The following is a 12289-nucleotide window of genomic DNA, read 5'->3' on the forward strand; positions in this document are numbered from 1 at the left end:
ACCTCCTCCTCCTCCCCCCCCTCCGCCGCCACCAGCAGATGAAGCTTCTCGTTGTGAGTCAATCTCTGGCTGGTAGGGATCATCGTAGATGTTGTCATGGCTCTACAAAGAGAAGACCAAGCAGAGGAAAAAATGAAGAAGAGGGAAAGTATTTATTTTAAAAAATGTGGTGGTTCAAGGATAGGAGTTTTCCACCGACTATTCTTCGTTACCCGAGTTCACCAAAACTTGAAGCTTTGGCAGTTGGTCTGGTGAGCTAATTACCATGCTGCGTGGACATTTTCTGCTTCTACTCTGTAGGTGGCAACACTGACATATCTACTGTGCATCAGCAGGCTTACACAGGTGCTGCTATTACCTTCCAGTTCCTGTAGGTGGTGCAAGTTTGCATGTTTGAAGCTGGTCTGAAAATTTCCCTGTGTGTCCAACTCCAGTATTTAAGTAAGACTGATTTGATGCCTCTTAAAACAAATGTAATATTCAAAGAGGAGTTTGGGAGGGACAGGATTCTCACACTGACCAGGGGCTTGTGCAGGACAGAGCTGTTGGAGGTGACGGTGTGCTCTCCCTCCTGCATCATGGCCATTTCCCCGCTGTCGTCAGAGCCGTCTGCCAGGCTGTTGACCGAGCTGCTCTGGGAGCTGGCACTGATTGACATGGACGGTAGCGAGTGAGAGCTCTCCATGCTGTTGACTGTGCCGGTGCGCAGCATATACTGTTCCACATCCTGGTGGAGAGGACAAAAGAGGAAGTTTAGTCAAAACAGTTAAAAGGGTTCTGGAGAAAGACAACACTTTTAGGACGGTGACTGGGGTTTCTTTACTTCATAGGGTGATAGTAGCAGTGGTAGTAGTGCAAATAAACTGCTTATTCTATGATAACCTTTCTGAGCAGACAGAGTAAAATATGAAACCTACTAACAGTGACACAGAGGCCTACACTCTAGAAAAGTGCAGCCCCACATTTTCTGAATTCCTTCATTTCCTTATGGGGGGTACAACTAACTGGAATTAAAATGTCGATGGAAACAAAGGCCTTTGTATGGAGAGGAAGGGGTCCTAAGTTCACAATATATATTGAGAAGTACTATACAAAGGCAGGATGGGTGCAAAAAAAACAGCTGTTTTCCCTCGCAGATCCTAATAAATGCTTCTTCCCCTTCAAAAATAAACTATTTTTTTGAGGGGTCATCTTTATGGCAGTTAGTATTTCTTTATTTTGTTTGACTAAAGTCCTACTGATTTGGGAGTTTCAACAGGAGCTGAAGATATGAAGTGTGAGTGGTATTTCCAAGTAATATGTGAATAAAAAACAAACCCTTTACAGTCCTTTAAATAGGTTTCTTTCAGCTAGGTTTAAGTGTCTTTGTTTCATGCTTGTGGTTAACTGCAATACATGGCAACACAATGCACAACTCTCAGGAAATGCAAACCGGTTTTACTTTACAAAAATCACACCATTCAGAGCACTCCACTGTAATGTCTGAAGTAGAAGAACCCATCCGAAGGATTAGTATCAGCGCCGATATGGGCATATTTTAAATGATCAGTATTGGCTAACATAAAGCTGAACAAATGCTGATCTTTTACTACTGTACTGTGTTTTGTCCACCTTGCCTGGTCTTTAGTGAGGGAGGAAGCTCCACTCTGTTACAGCACTGTACAACAATGAGTGGACTGACTGTTTTGTAGTCCCTACAAGGTGTGTCAGATAAAGGAGCCTATAGCATAAGTATAAGTATTGGATCGGACTCAGCAGATACCCAATGCTGACAGCCAACAGTAGCCAGTATTTATTCCATCTCTCTCAGTCTTAACCTTACCTTCCCTGCCATTTTAACCTCATTTATCCCTACAGCTCTGTTGGCTTCTTCCTCTTCCTCTATCCTATTCTTACCTCTTCCTCATCGCCTCCTTCCGGTGCGGGACCGTTGTGTGCCTCGTGGAAGAGGATTTTCTTCATCTTCCGGTACTGAAGGTTGTCCAGCTCACGGACAGCATCCTTGGTGCGGGCGATCAGGTCCATCACAACTGTCATGGGACGCTCTCTGCATAGGAAATGGTGCTGGGTGGACAGAAAGGTTAAGAAGAAGGACAAAGGGTGAACAGCTACCCAGAAAGATCCATGTATGTTAGGATTAACCCACGTAATACCTACATGTGAGTTGGGTTGCTAGTTTGGGGCGATTATTATAAAAGATGTTGATTATTTTCCTTTACACTGGGATTCTGCTCATCATCCAGAACAGTGAAGGACCATTTGTTTAAAACATCTATTAATAACACAGAAGAAAGGAGGAGGCGGCCTTGCAACCTTCTTTTTCATTAAGTCATCATTCCCAGGTGCCTGTGAATGTCCCAACTGAATTCAGTGGTTGTGTAAATACATACCTATTTTATTGATCTGGGTAGTGAGTGCAGTCTTGTCTCAGCTCAAGAAGATTTTAAATGCCAACAGCCAGCAATATTATGTTAGAGTGTGTGTATTTTAAATGACAAAATCTGTGACATACTCTAGCCACTATGGGTTTGTGTCTTTACACTAATTCAATTGACCAAATCAGAATATATTGCATAAATGAGTTCCAATAAAGCATTTGGCCATCATCATAGCCACAAAGTTGCACACAAACTAAACTCCTGTGCCCACTTCCTGATGATGATCACAGCGATATTCTCACACACACTCACACACACACAAATTTCCTTTGATAGTTCCCTTTGAAGTTCAAGTGCTTGGCACATTATTTGTTTCCCCAACAGCAACAAGCTGACCTCCTTGTTATGCCAGTGCACACTTGAACAGTAACAACAAATGTAAAGAGGAACTTCTATAGTATTTATTAAACAGAGAACGGCTGGTTGCATCTGGTTGAAACTGAAGCGAAAGGGGAGTACTTAATTTAACTTTATTTACGCTTCAGATTTCCTGTTGCATGATCACAAAGACGATCTCTAACAAAGAGATAATCCCGCCTCTGCCGGCCTTCATGTACAACATCAAACAATTCTTTTAACGGCTTGTACCTTGAGCAGCACATCAGAGGTAGGTCTGTCCTGGGCGATCTTCTGCAAACAGGAGTCCACAAAATTGCGGAAATAATCCGACCTGTAAATGATACAAATGTCGTTAAAGATGCACCATAGAGACAGCGACATTATAAAACCATGGTTGAAGCATGTGGTGCTTGATAAGCCACAAACGCTAAACAAACAATGGGAAATGGCCGCTTCTGACCAGACCTTCGTCACTGATAAAGGTTAATTTAGTTTCAAAATGTTCATTAGCATCTATCAGCTGTGTTTTTACTTTCAACCAATCCTCGATCAAAAACATTATGTTGAAAGAGCCTCAATATAATTAGAAAATCTTTTATAAAAAGCAACATTAATGACATAATCTCAAGCAACATAACTCAAACTCATAGTGCAACAAACGTTTTATTTGCCTAAAAGGACACAGAATGGTTAGGACAGACTCTCACCAGTGATTAGACTGCAACACAGGGCTCTCATTCTGGGCGATGTGGTATAAGGCACTCATAGCATTCATGTTGAACAGAGGAGGCTTCCTTTCCGCTAGAGAGTGACAAAGCACGACATAGTGTGACAGAGACAGAGAGTGGCAGATAAAGAGCAAGAACAAAAAAAAAAAAAAGGAGACGAGAGGAGAAAGCAAAGAAAAGGGTTGGATGCTTACAGTGTTGTCAACACATAAAAACACATTTGTGGACCATTTTATAGCCATCTCTTACCCAGCTCTATGCAGGTAATGCCAAGTGACCACACATCCACCTTCCCATCGTACTGACCCTCGTCCATGGCCAGGATCACCTCAGGGGCCATCCTGCATGGAGGATACAACAAAGCAATTCAGCCATTTCCAGCCCTTTCCCTTTGATCCTGGACCAACAGAGAACACCACCTCAGGGCACACTGTCCTTCCTTCCTAATGTCTATAGCACATGAACAGACATTATGAGGGTTAGTCTGACAACAACAGTCACCTGTAGCTGATGAATAGTGGAATCTGATGCCCTTGTGAGAAATATGCAGGTAGAGCTGAAAGGGTTAGTGGACTGACAGTAAAACAATGTTTCCCACAGGATGAGGGTAAGTGTGGTTGGGGCTGGGATGGCGACCAGAAAGGGGGAGGGTTGAAGTTATTGAAAAAGTTGAAAAATACTTATGTATTATATATAACTTATATGATACATATTACTTATTTCACTACTTAACTCTCCAACTCTTTTCTGCACAGGCCACACACACACACACACTCTGGTCTGTGTCTCTCTTGTGCACACACTCTCTCTGTTGACTTTCTTGTTGAGTTTTATGAAGTCGCCCAGAAAGCACAACCCGTGTTCGTGATTTTTCACCCGCTCGGCTTGTTGTTAATGACGGAGCCCATCATAACGGAAACAACGTGGTAACGAATGCATCGCCAACAGCTGACGGATATTTGTACGGTGAGTGAGAGAGGCTTTGTGGCGCACAACACAATGTTAGAGAAAAGTGTTAAAATATTTTCGGTTTGTTATGAAACTATGGCAGGCTGCAATAGTCTAGGTAATTAATGGTAAACACTGGTAAAATACTAAACCGACTACATGTGAACATATATATATATATAAAAATGATATGAGAATAAACATCAGTGTCAATGAAAAACTTTGGTTACACTGCAGATCAACACTGCTCAAGTTTTGAATGAATTTGAATGTGACATTTAGGCCACCACACCTTGTTGGAACTTTATCGCTTCACAAGTGTGATAATACATGAATAACAGCCAGCCAGACGGAGTACTACGCTATTTAAAGTTTGGTATACCGCAAATAAAAACTGAAGGAGAAAAGTGGTTCTTTGGTTCGTGACTGAAGTAAAGTTTATGACAAAGAAGAAAGAAGGAAAACTTTAAAATGCTGCTGCTTCACATTAAAGCATTCACCAAGCAAAACATGTGATGGCTTTTATCATGAAGCAGTCACAGGAAACACACTGTATCTGTCATCATGGTTAGTGCTAACCCTGATAGCTGCTCAAAAAGTGTGTGCTTCCCTAAAGATTTTGGGACCTGTAGTAATAAAAAACTGGCCGTTACCACAGTAACCTGGACTGTCTCCATATCAACCAAGGTGTGATCCTATTGAATGCACCAGGCATAACTGTTCTCAAACCATCATCTAAGGATTGGGATGATCAGCTGTTATGACTAAAAAAGTCTGGTGCCTTACCAGTAAGGTGTTCCCACGAAGGAGTTGGCCGGGGCAACGATGGAGGCAGAGCCAAAGTCTCCCAGTTTGACCTGACCTGGCTCTGTTAGCAAGATGTTTCCTGCCTTCACATCCCTGAGAGAGAGAAATGATCAGATAAGAGAAAATGACTGGTCATGAAAATTGTGAGGAAGACAAAACAAATAAGAGAGGTATATAAAAATATACTGTTAGAGGCTGGGGAGCAGCACGATGCACTAAAATGTGTTGCTGCACAGTGTGCGAGCACATACACCATTGCATAAGCTTATCTTAGGCAGCACAGTTTGTGCTTTCTCCCCTGTATTTGTTTTGTCTCTTGTCAGAAGTGTGGGCGAGGAGAGCAGAATAGATACAGATAGTGAGAAAAAGAATGGGGGTTACCTATGAATCATGTTGTGAGAGTGAAGATACACCAATCCCTGCAATGCACCATGGGTTATGGCAGCTATTTCCACTTCCTGGAGGGGTTTCTTGTGGACTGGGAGAAGAGATATTAGGGGATATATCAGGCATTGTTAATGTGAAATATATAATTAACTCATTAGTATTACTGAATTACTCATTCGTCTGTTCTTTCTGACTAACCTTCTAAGAGGTCAGAAGCTGAGCCCAAGCAGTACTCCATCACCAGCTAGAGGAGAGGCAGAGGGAGTGTTAAACGGCATGCTATTTTAGGGAGCCTAACACAGAGCACACTTGATGTTAAGGACTTTTTCCACACTTGACCCGAATGGAAAGGGTTTTTTGGACCGGAGGCAGTTTTCCCTGAGAGTTTCAGTACAGTTATTAAAGGGTGAGAGATATGGAAATAGAGTATAGTGCAGAAAAGCGTTTTCATGTCCACCTCCACCTCAAAACGGAGGTCTGAAGCCAACTCCTCCACATAGCAGAAGCTGATTAACGTGACTAGGTAAACTTCACATTAGTATTATCTGTACAGTAATAATACAGTACTGTATGCATTAAAAAAAAAAACACACCTACACAACACAGCAGTTGCAATCACAAAATCAGGAAGTGGGTGGGTGCCACTAGTATTGATATTAGAATGAGGGGTCGACATTTCTATTTTATTTTTATTATCATTAAAAACAAAGTTAGGCCTTGTTGTTGACTTCCCGACACAGACAGACAGACAACAACAGGAGGAACAAGAAAATAATGTTAAGTAGTGAGTTGGGTATGGTTGTGAGAGGGAGAGAGGGAGAGAATGAGAGAAAGGTAATGGAAAAAGAGCGAGTATGAAAAGAGAGAAATAAAACTTGATTTGATAATGGTTTCATGGCGGTAGTGTTGTAAAGCAAAAATAAATAACCATCAAACACTCAGTAGATCGTTTACTGTGGAGACAGGGTTTTTCAGTCTTCTTTTGTTTCGTTCATTACATCCAACTCAAACATCACAGTCAACAATAAATATAAAGAACAATATGATGACTATGTTGTGGTTTCTGCGTGCTTTTCATCTTTGTTTAGTGTGCCACCGGGGACTAAAGTAACAACAATAACATACTGAGAAGCACAAACAAAATAATGCATTTCATAAAAATGATGAAGACACTGTACAAAAGTGCCGTAGGTGTGTATTACGTGATCAATCAAAAATCGCATTATGCACACGAGCACACTCACCCATGCTGTGTGCTCTCTCAGGTAGCAGCCACGGTACTCAACAGTGTTGGGGTGGCGCAGCTTCTGGAGGAACTTCACCTCCTTGACGATATCCTGCCATTTCTGAAACACATGCAGAGCCACAATCATTGATGACACGGATCAATCATCTCGAATGATCGTACATCAAAATACATGAAGGATCAGAGGGTTGCCAGGTCCTACCTCATTGGACTGTTTGCCACTATAGGACATCTTCTTGATGGCCACCACCTCATTGGTGCGGATGTCATGGGCCTAATGTGGAAAGGTGAGGGAGAACAGATGATAAATTACTTTTAGTCTTCTTTTATCAGATATATGAGAGAAGAATCTTATTATAACCAGTTGATTTTAGTGAAAGCTAATTAATTAATCCGCTGTTTTTACATCAGACCCAACAAAGAAATCACTATTACATAAAACAAGGATTTCTGCTGAGCCTCTCCTCTTCTCTTCTGCCCTCTTCCGTCGATCACTTCATCCATGACTAGCTCCTTTTCACCCTTCATTAAACAGGCCTTTTCATCCACCACAAGCGAGTTGTCCTTTGTCCTTGACTCGTACCATGCTTTTACCTTTTTCTTCTCTCCTGCCATCTCTCATCTTCAGCTTCCTCACAGTCATCATCATCATCATCATCACTACCTTCACTCCTGCCTAACGGAGACCATCTCTGACCCACAACATTACTCTTACCACTGTCTGACAGCTACTCTTTTTTGTTGTGATTACCTTTTCATACCATTAATCACTTTGCCCAGGCTAGGTTCACCAATCACTACACCTCAGTGATGGGCTGTTGTGTTTAAAGCTCAGAGGAGCAGTTTTTGGGTTGTACTATCACAGAGTTTGAGCTGTTATAACTGTTGATTAAACTAAAATGAATTTTTTGTCTCATGTCAATAATAAACTTCTCAAGCTAGCAAAGCCCAAGGTGATATCTTAAAATCGCCTTTGTCTGACTAACAGACGAAAAGCAAGCAAATCAACACATTTAATAATACAATAATTTTCATTTTAACTTCAACTTGTATTAATAATCTAAACACCTCGTTCGCTAGCTCCATACCCCTCGAGGAGTGCACGATATGAACAGAAATCATTACTACAAAATAGCTGCATTTCTAAATGACAAGTGAAAAAGACCCAACAGTACAGCAGACCATGTTCAGAAGCTTGACCGTAGAGTGTGTGAGCGTATGCGACTAAAAAAACCATTTTTTTCCATCCACTGTGTCACCAATACGAACATCTCTTTAGAGACCCAAACACAGAGGAAGGTTACTTACGAAGTAGACCGCTCCGAAGCTCCCATGGCCGATCTCCCTCAGGTCTGTGAAGAGCTTCTCAGGATCCTCCCTGAAGAACAGCTCAGCCACCTCCGGGTCCTTCAGGCTCCCGGCCCGCACACTCGACGGCATGGCCAGCGCCTGGGGAGCGTGCAAGAGACACACTGGGTGAGCGTCTGTTACTTGGAGGGATTACCGCCATCGGTGTTGGACGCGTTGGAATGAGCCGCCATGGGATGGACACAAACTCTGACACTATTATTAATTGCATCTATGTTTATGTTTACGTATTGAGCATGTGTTTTTCTCTCAAGATCTGTTTTAAAAGAAAATTGATCTTGATCATTTTTTTAGTTGCTGCTGCGGGACATTTGTGCTAACTCCCAGTGTCTCTCAAATAATTATAACAAGAACTTTTCTAACCTTACTTTTATATTACTTATATATAACTATATCACTGAATTACTCTGTAAAAAGGGCTGCCAGTTTCGCTGATCGCGTCAAAGAACATGCTAGTCTGCAGTTGTTTTCCCACTCCACAGGGTCGACTCACTTTTACTTTTGTGTAAAAAAAGGGATCTTGTACTACAACTGCATCTAAACTGTCTTAAGACTACAAAAAGATAATCTGTGTTGCCTCACATGGATGGAAAATATCAAAGTGCCCATCAGCTTCAAATGACCATTCATCCACCCACCCATTCATCCGTCCATCATCCATCTGTCTCTCCAACAGAAATATATGGCTGAACAATATTGGCAAAACTTAACATAGCTGTATTTTTCATTCATTAACATTGCTATATTCAAAAATAGGCAATTCCTATCATTTGACCAGACTGAGCCAGGTGGTTTGCTACACAGAACCATCTGGGAAGACAGCATTAGAAACTGTTTGGAAGGGCAGGAGCTGTCACAAAATCCGGTGATTGGATGAATCACCTCTCAATCAGCATGTATCACCAGTGAACATCAACCAATCAGATCAACACACCGTATAACGTCACCAAAAATATCTGATATAACTGATGCTAGCAGCAGCGACGCTAACCTCTGAGCAAACAGTCACTTCTCCCACACGTTGTCACACACCTAGCGCCAAACCACACACATAGCTCATGCTGTAGCTGCCTGCAGTTCCTCAAAGGATGCCGATTGGTCCAATACCACTGTGTTTGGACATAACACGTCTGGCAAGATGAATTCTTGGGTGATTATAGATAAAGTACATGCAGCTTTTAGCTTCTGTAGATCATCCAACTGGTATGTGGAAGAAATGAATACCTGGTTTTCACATCCGCCATAATGGTCAATTTTCCTTAATTAGAGAAGAGGAAATACCTCTCTTAAAATCGCAGATTGTGGAGCAGTTTCTTTCCTCCAGCAATTCTTTGTTTAATGGTTTCTTTTATCTTCCTCACTTATGTTAAACTAAGATTCAGAAATCCACACAAAACGCTGCATATTTTCATTGTATGCTCAACAAAACAATCCTTTTGGACCATCCCCCTTCCGCACTCTCAACGGCATGCAAGTGTGTAAAACCGGTGAACAGAGCACAATAACAGCAGGCTAAATAAGAAGGTAAACTAGATGGTAAACATACATACTGAGAGGGACGTTTCACAACATTAGCCTGGGCAATGCGTTGGTCTAGCTCTAGTACAGAGACACTTCCCTAAAATGCAGCAGGCCAAATTTCACAAGATAAAAGTAAACGGTGTGATAGTCTATTTTAATACCAAAGTATACCCTGGTATCGATATACTGCTGCAACCCCAGTAACCACCATAGTTTGATTTGTCTCTGAAAAGGTCATCAGAGGTTTCTGGGCCAATTATGGAAATACAGCCAAAGGGAGTGGCGTTTACAGTCGGATAAAACATCCTGTATGTGCCTACTGGAAATTTAGATTAGGATATCAAAGGACAAAACTGATCACTGATTGATCGGCGATGTGATACCCTGAGATAATAGATATTTACCACATGTGGTGTCTGAAATGCTTCTATATCTCCCATCAATTCAAATTAGCTTGTTTGATTGTTTTCATTTATTTTGCATTAGAAATAATAATTAATCACTAGGGGTGTAAGAAAATATCAGAAAATATCATATCATGAGATTTTATTTTGTGGCCCACATCAAAACACACTATGTTGCTCTTTGTCACAACCTCTCTAAACACAACTTCACATTATTTTGGACAGCACGGCCACTCAGCGTTTGTGTCATGAAGTCAGATTGTTTGTGATTCTTGTCTACCAGAGTCTCCCATTTTAAAATGAATGAAACATATCAAAACTATTTCATATCTATACATTTAGATTGTTCATAGTGTGAATCCTTAGTAAATGTAGCTGTAGTGGAGACAGCAACTGCTCATTTGTGTATCTGTCCAGATAACAGCCTGGCACGGGGTACATCATGGGATATTTGGATTCTGTCAAAGGGTTATTGTGGAAATGCAACACATGCTTCATATTGTGGTCAGAAACGTAGCAACTGGGCCTTCATGTCGGTATTTCAAAACTGTATTTTAAAAAAAGGACCGTGCATCAGATGGAACATTTCTTTCGTGGCCATTTTGCTACTGTCAAAGAGGAAGCAGACAGTTCCCTTTGAAAATAAGAAGTTCTTTCAATCTCACAACCAAAGCCTAAATAAAGACTATCAGTCTCTATATTTTTAAAGACCCATCCATATCATACTCATTGCAGCCAAGAGGCAACAAATGATTACAATTATGATACAATATATGCAACTTGACAACCATGGAGCACCCTGGGCATATTTTATAAAACAAAATGCATCCTGTCCTTGGCGTGGTGAGACCGAGGAGTAATGATCTGGATGGGTTGCCGTCAGTATCATGTACAGTGTGCATCTCAGCTGAGCAAGCTAGATGGCTTTTATTTTTTTTGCACTTGGCTGGTCAATTAGGCTACGTTTGCTCTTGCACACCAAAGAAAATGCACGACACATACTCAACAGTGGACGACAACAACTCACACTGGCTGTGGTGTTCAAGGCTGCAGGCCAACAACAAGCCTGCATGTCAATGTCAACGTGTGCAGGAGCCTAAAATGAGACAGTCAATGAGAGCCAGCTGCTCTTTTCCCTTGCAAACACAAGGGACAGAGGCGCATTCGTCGGCTCCGGCATGTTGAATGATTTATAACACGTCTTACCGTGGCTTTTGGGATCCACTGTAGCTAGCTCTGGAGCTAGCTAACTGGCCTGGCTGGAAAATATTGGTCTCACTCCCCTTTCCTCGGCACTGGTGTCTATTCAACACGAACAAACCACATTGTGTCTGTCGACGCTGTGACTCAAACCCCTCTCCATCCCGATGCTCCCGGCGGTCAATTGGACAGCTAGCACGTCTGCAGGAGTTGACATGAGTAAAGTGGCAGTCGATTCAAGTGACAGCTAGCCTGACTGACGCCTGCCTGCCTGCTTCAACGAGGCAGCAGAGCTCTTCAGAGAAAACCAGAGGGGCTAGCAGCTGTTAGCCACTCCGCTCACTAAATAACGTAACGCCAGGAGCTGCCCGGGACGCTTTCAATGGGACACTGCTTCATTAATTTCCACGGGTCCGCTCCGTGCTCCACTCTGTGCTGTCATTGCGTTAGCGCTGTCGGCGGATTTCATCTCCAGTTCGTGTTATCCCCATTTTGCTCGACTCTCGTCCGTTTTTGTTCAGGACTTCATGATGGCGGAGCGGGGCGGGAGCCGAGAGGAAAACGGAAGTGCTCTTCTTCGACGCTTCAGAGGGAGGAGGGGGGGGGCAACGACGCCCCCGTGTGGTCGAGGAGGTTCATATCAACGAGTAACAGCTACCGTAAACAAATCATTTAGGACCATATTGTTAGTGTTTTTGGATACAATTTGACATAAAGCTGATTATTATTGTTAACTAGTGAGCTGTCTGTAGTTTATCATTAACCCTCGTTTGTTTGTTTGTTCTCATTTGTAAGTACACACACTACATGGACTGTCGTTTCTCTTTACTTAGCTGATTGGTTCTTGCCATAATATGAATTCTAACAGTTGTCAAATAGGGCTGTCAGCTGTGTACCAACCTG

The 12289-nt window shown here is 42.2% G+C and overlaps 1 protein-coding gene across 1 annotated transcript in view; it reads right to left on the bottom strand.

The window, feature by feature from the left end:
• taok2b (TAO kinase 2b) overlaps positions 1-11938 on the bottom strand; it is a 17792-nt gene extending 5854 nt beyond the window's left edge. Inside the window, exons 1-13 of the mRNA XM_035661689.1 lie at positions 11393-11938; positions 8202-8342; positions 7096-7167; positions 6892-6993; positions 5846-5891; positions 5642-5738; positions 5240-5353; positions 3755-3846; positions 3485-3578; positions 3027-3108; positions 1897-2064; positions 521-727; positions 3-102 (exon numbers count right to left, since the gene is read on the bottom strand). Of these exons, the coding sequence (XP_035517582.1) occupies positions 3-102; positions 521-727; positions 1897-2064; positions 3027-3108; positions 3485-3578; positions 3755-3846; positions 5240-5353; positions 5642-5738; positions 5846-5891; positions 6892-6993; positions 7096-7167; positions 8202-8333 (1306 nt within the window). The 5' untranslated portion in view covers positions 8334-8342; positions 11393-11938. The remainder of the gene's footprint in view (positions 1-2; positions 103-520; positions 728-1896; positions 2065-3026; positions 3109-3484; positions 3579-3754; positions 3847-5239; positions 5354-5641; positions 5739-5845; positions 5892-6891; positions 6994-7095; positions 7168-8201; positions 8343-11392) is intronic.
• Between the last annotated feature and the right edge of the window lie 351 nt (positions 11939-12289).

This window comes from Morone saxatilis, unplaced genomic scaffold, assembly GCF_004916995.1.
Source record: "Morone saxatilis isolate NCDOM2014 unplaced genomic scaffold, NCSU_SB_2.0 Contig1, whole genome shotgun sequence".
Taxonomy (NCBI): Eukaryota; Metazoa; Chordata; class Actinopteri; family Moronidae; genus Morone; species Morone saxatilis.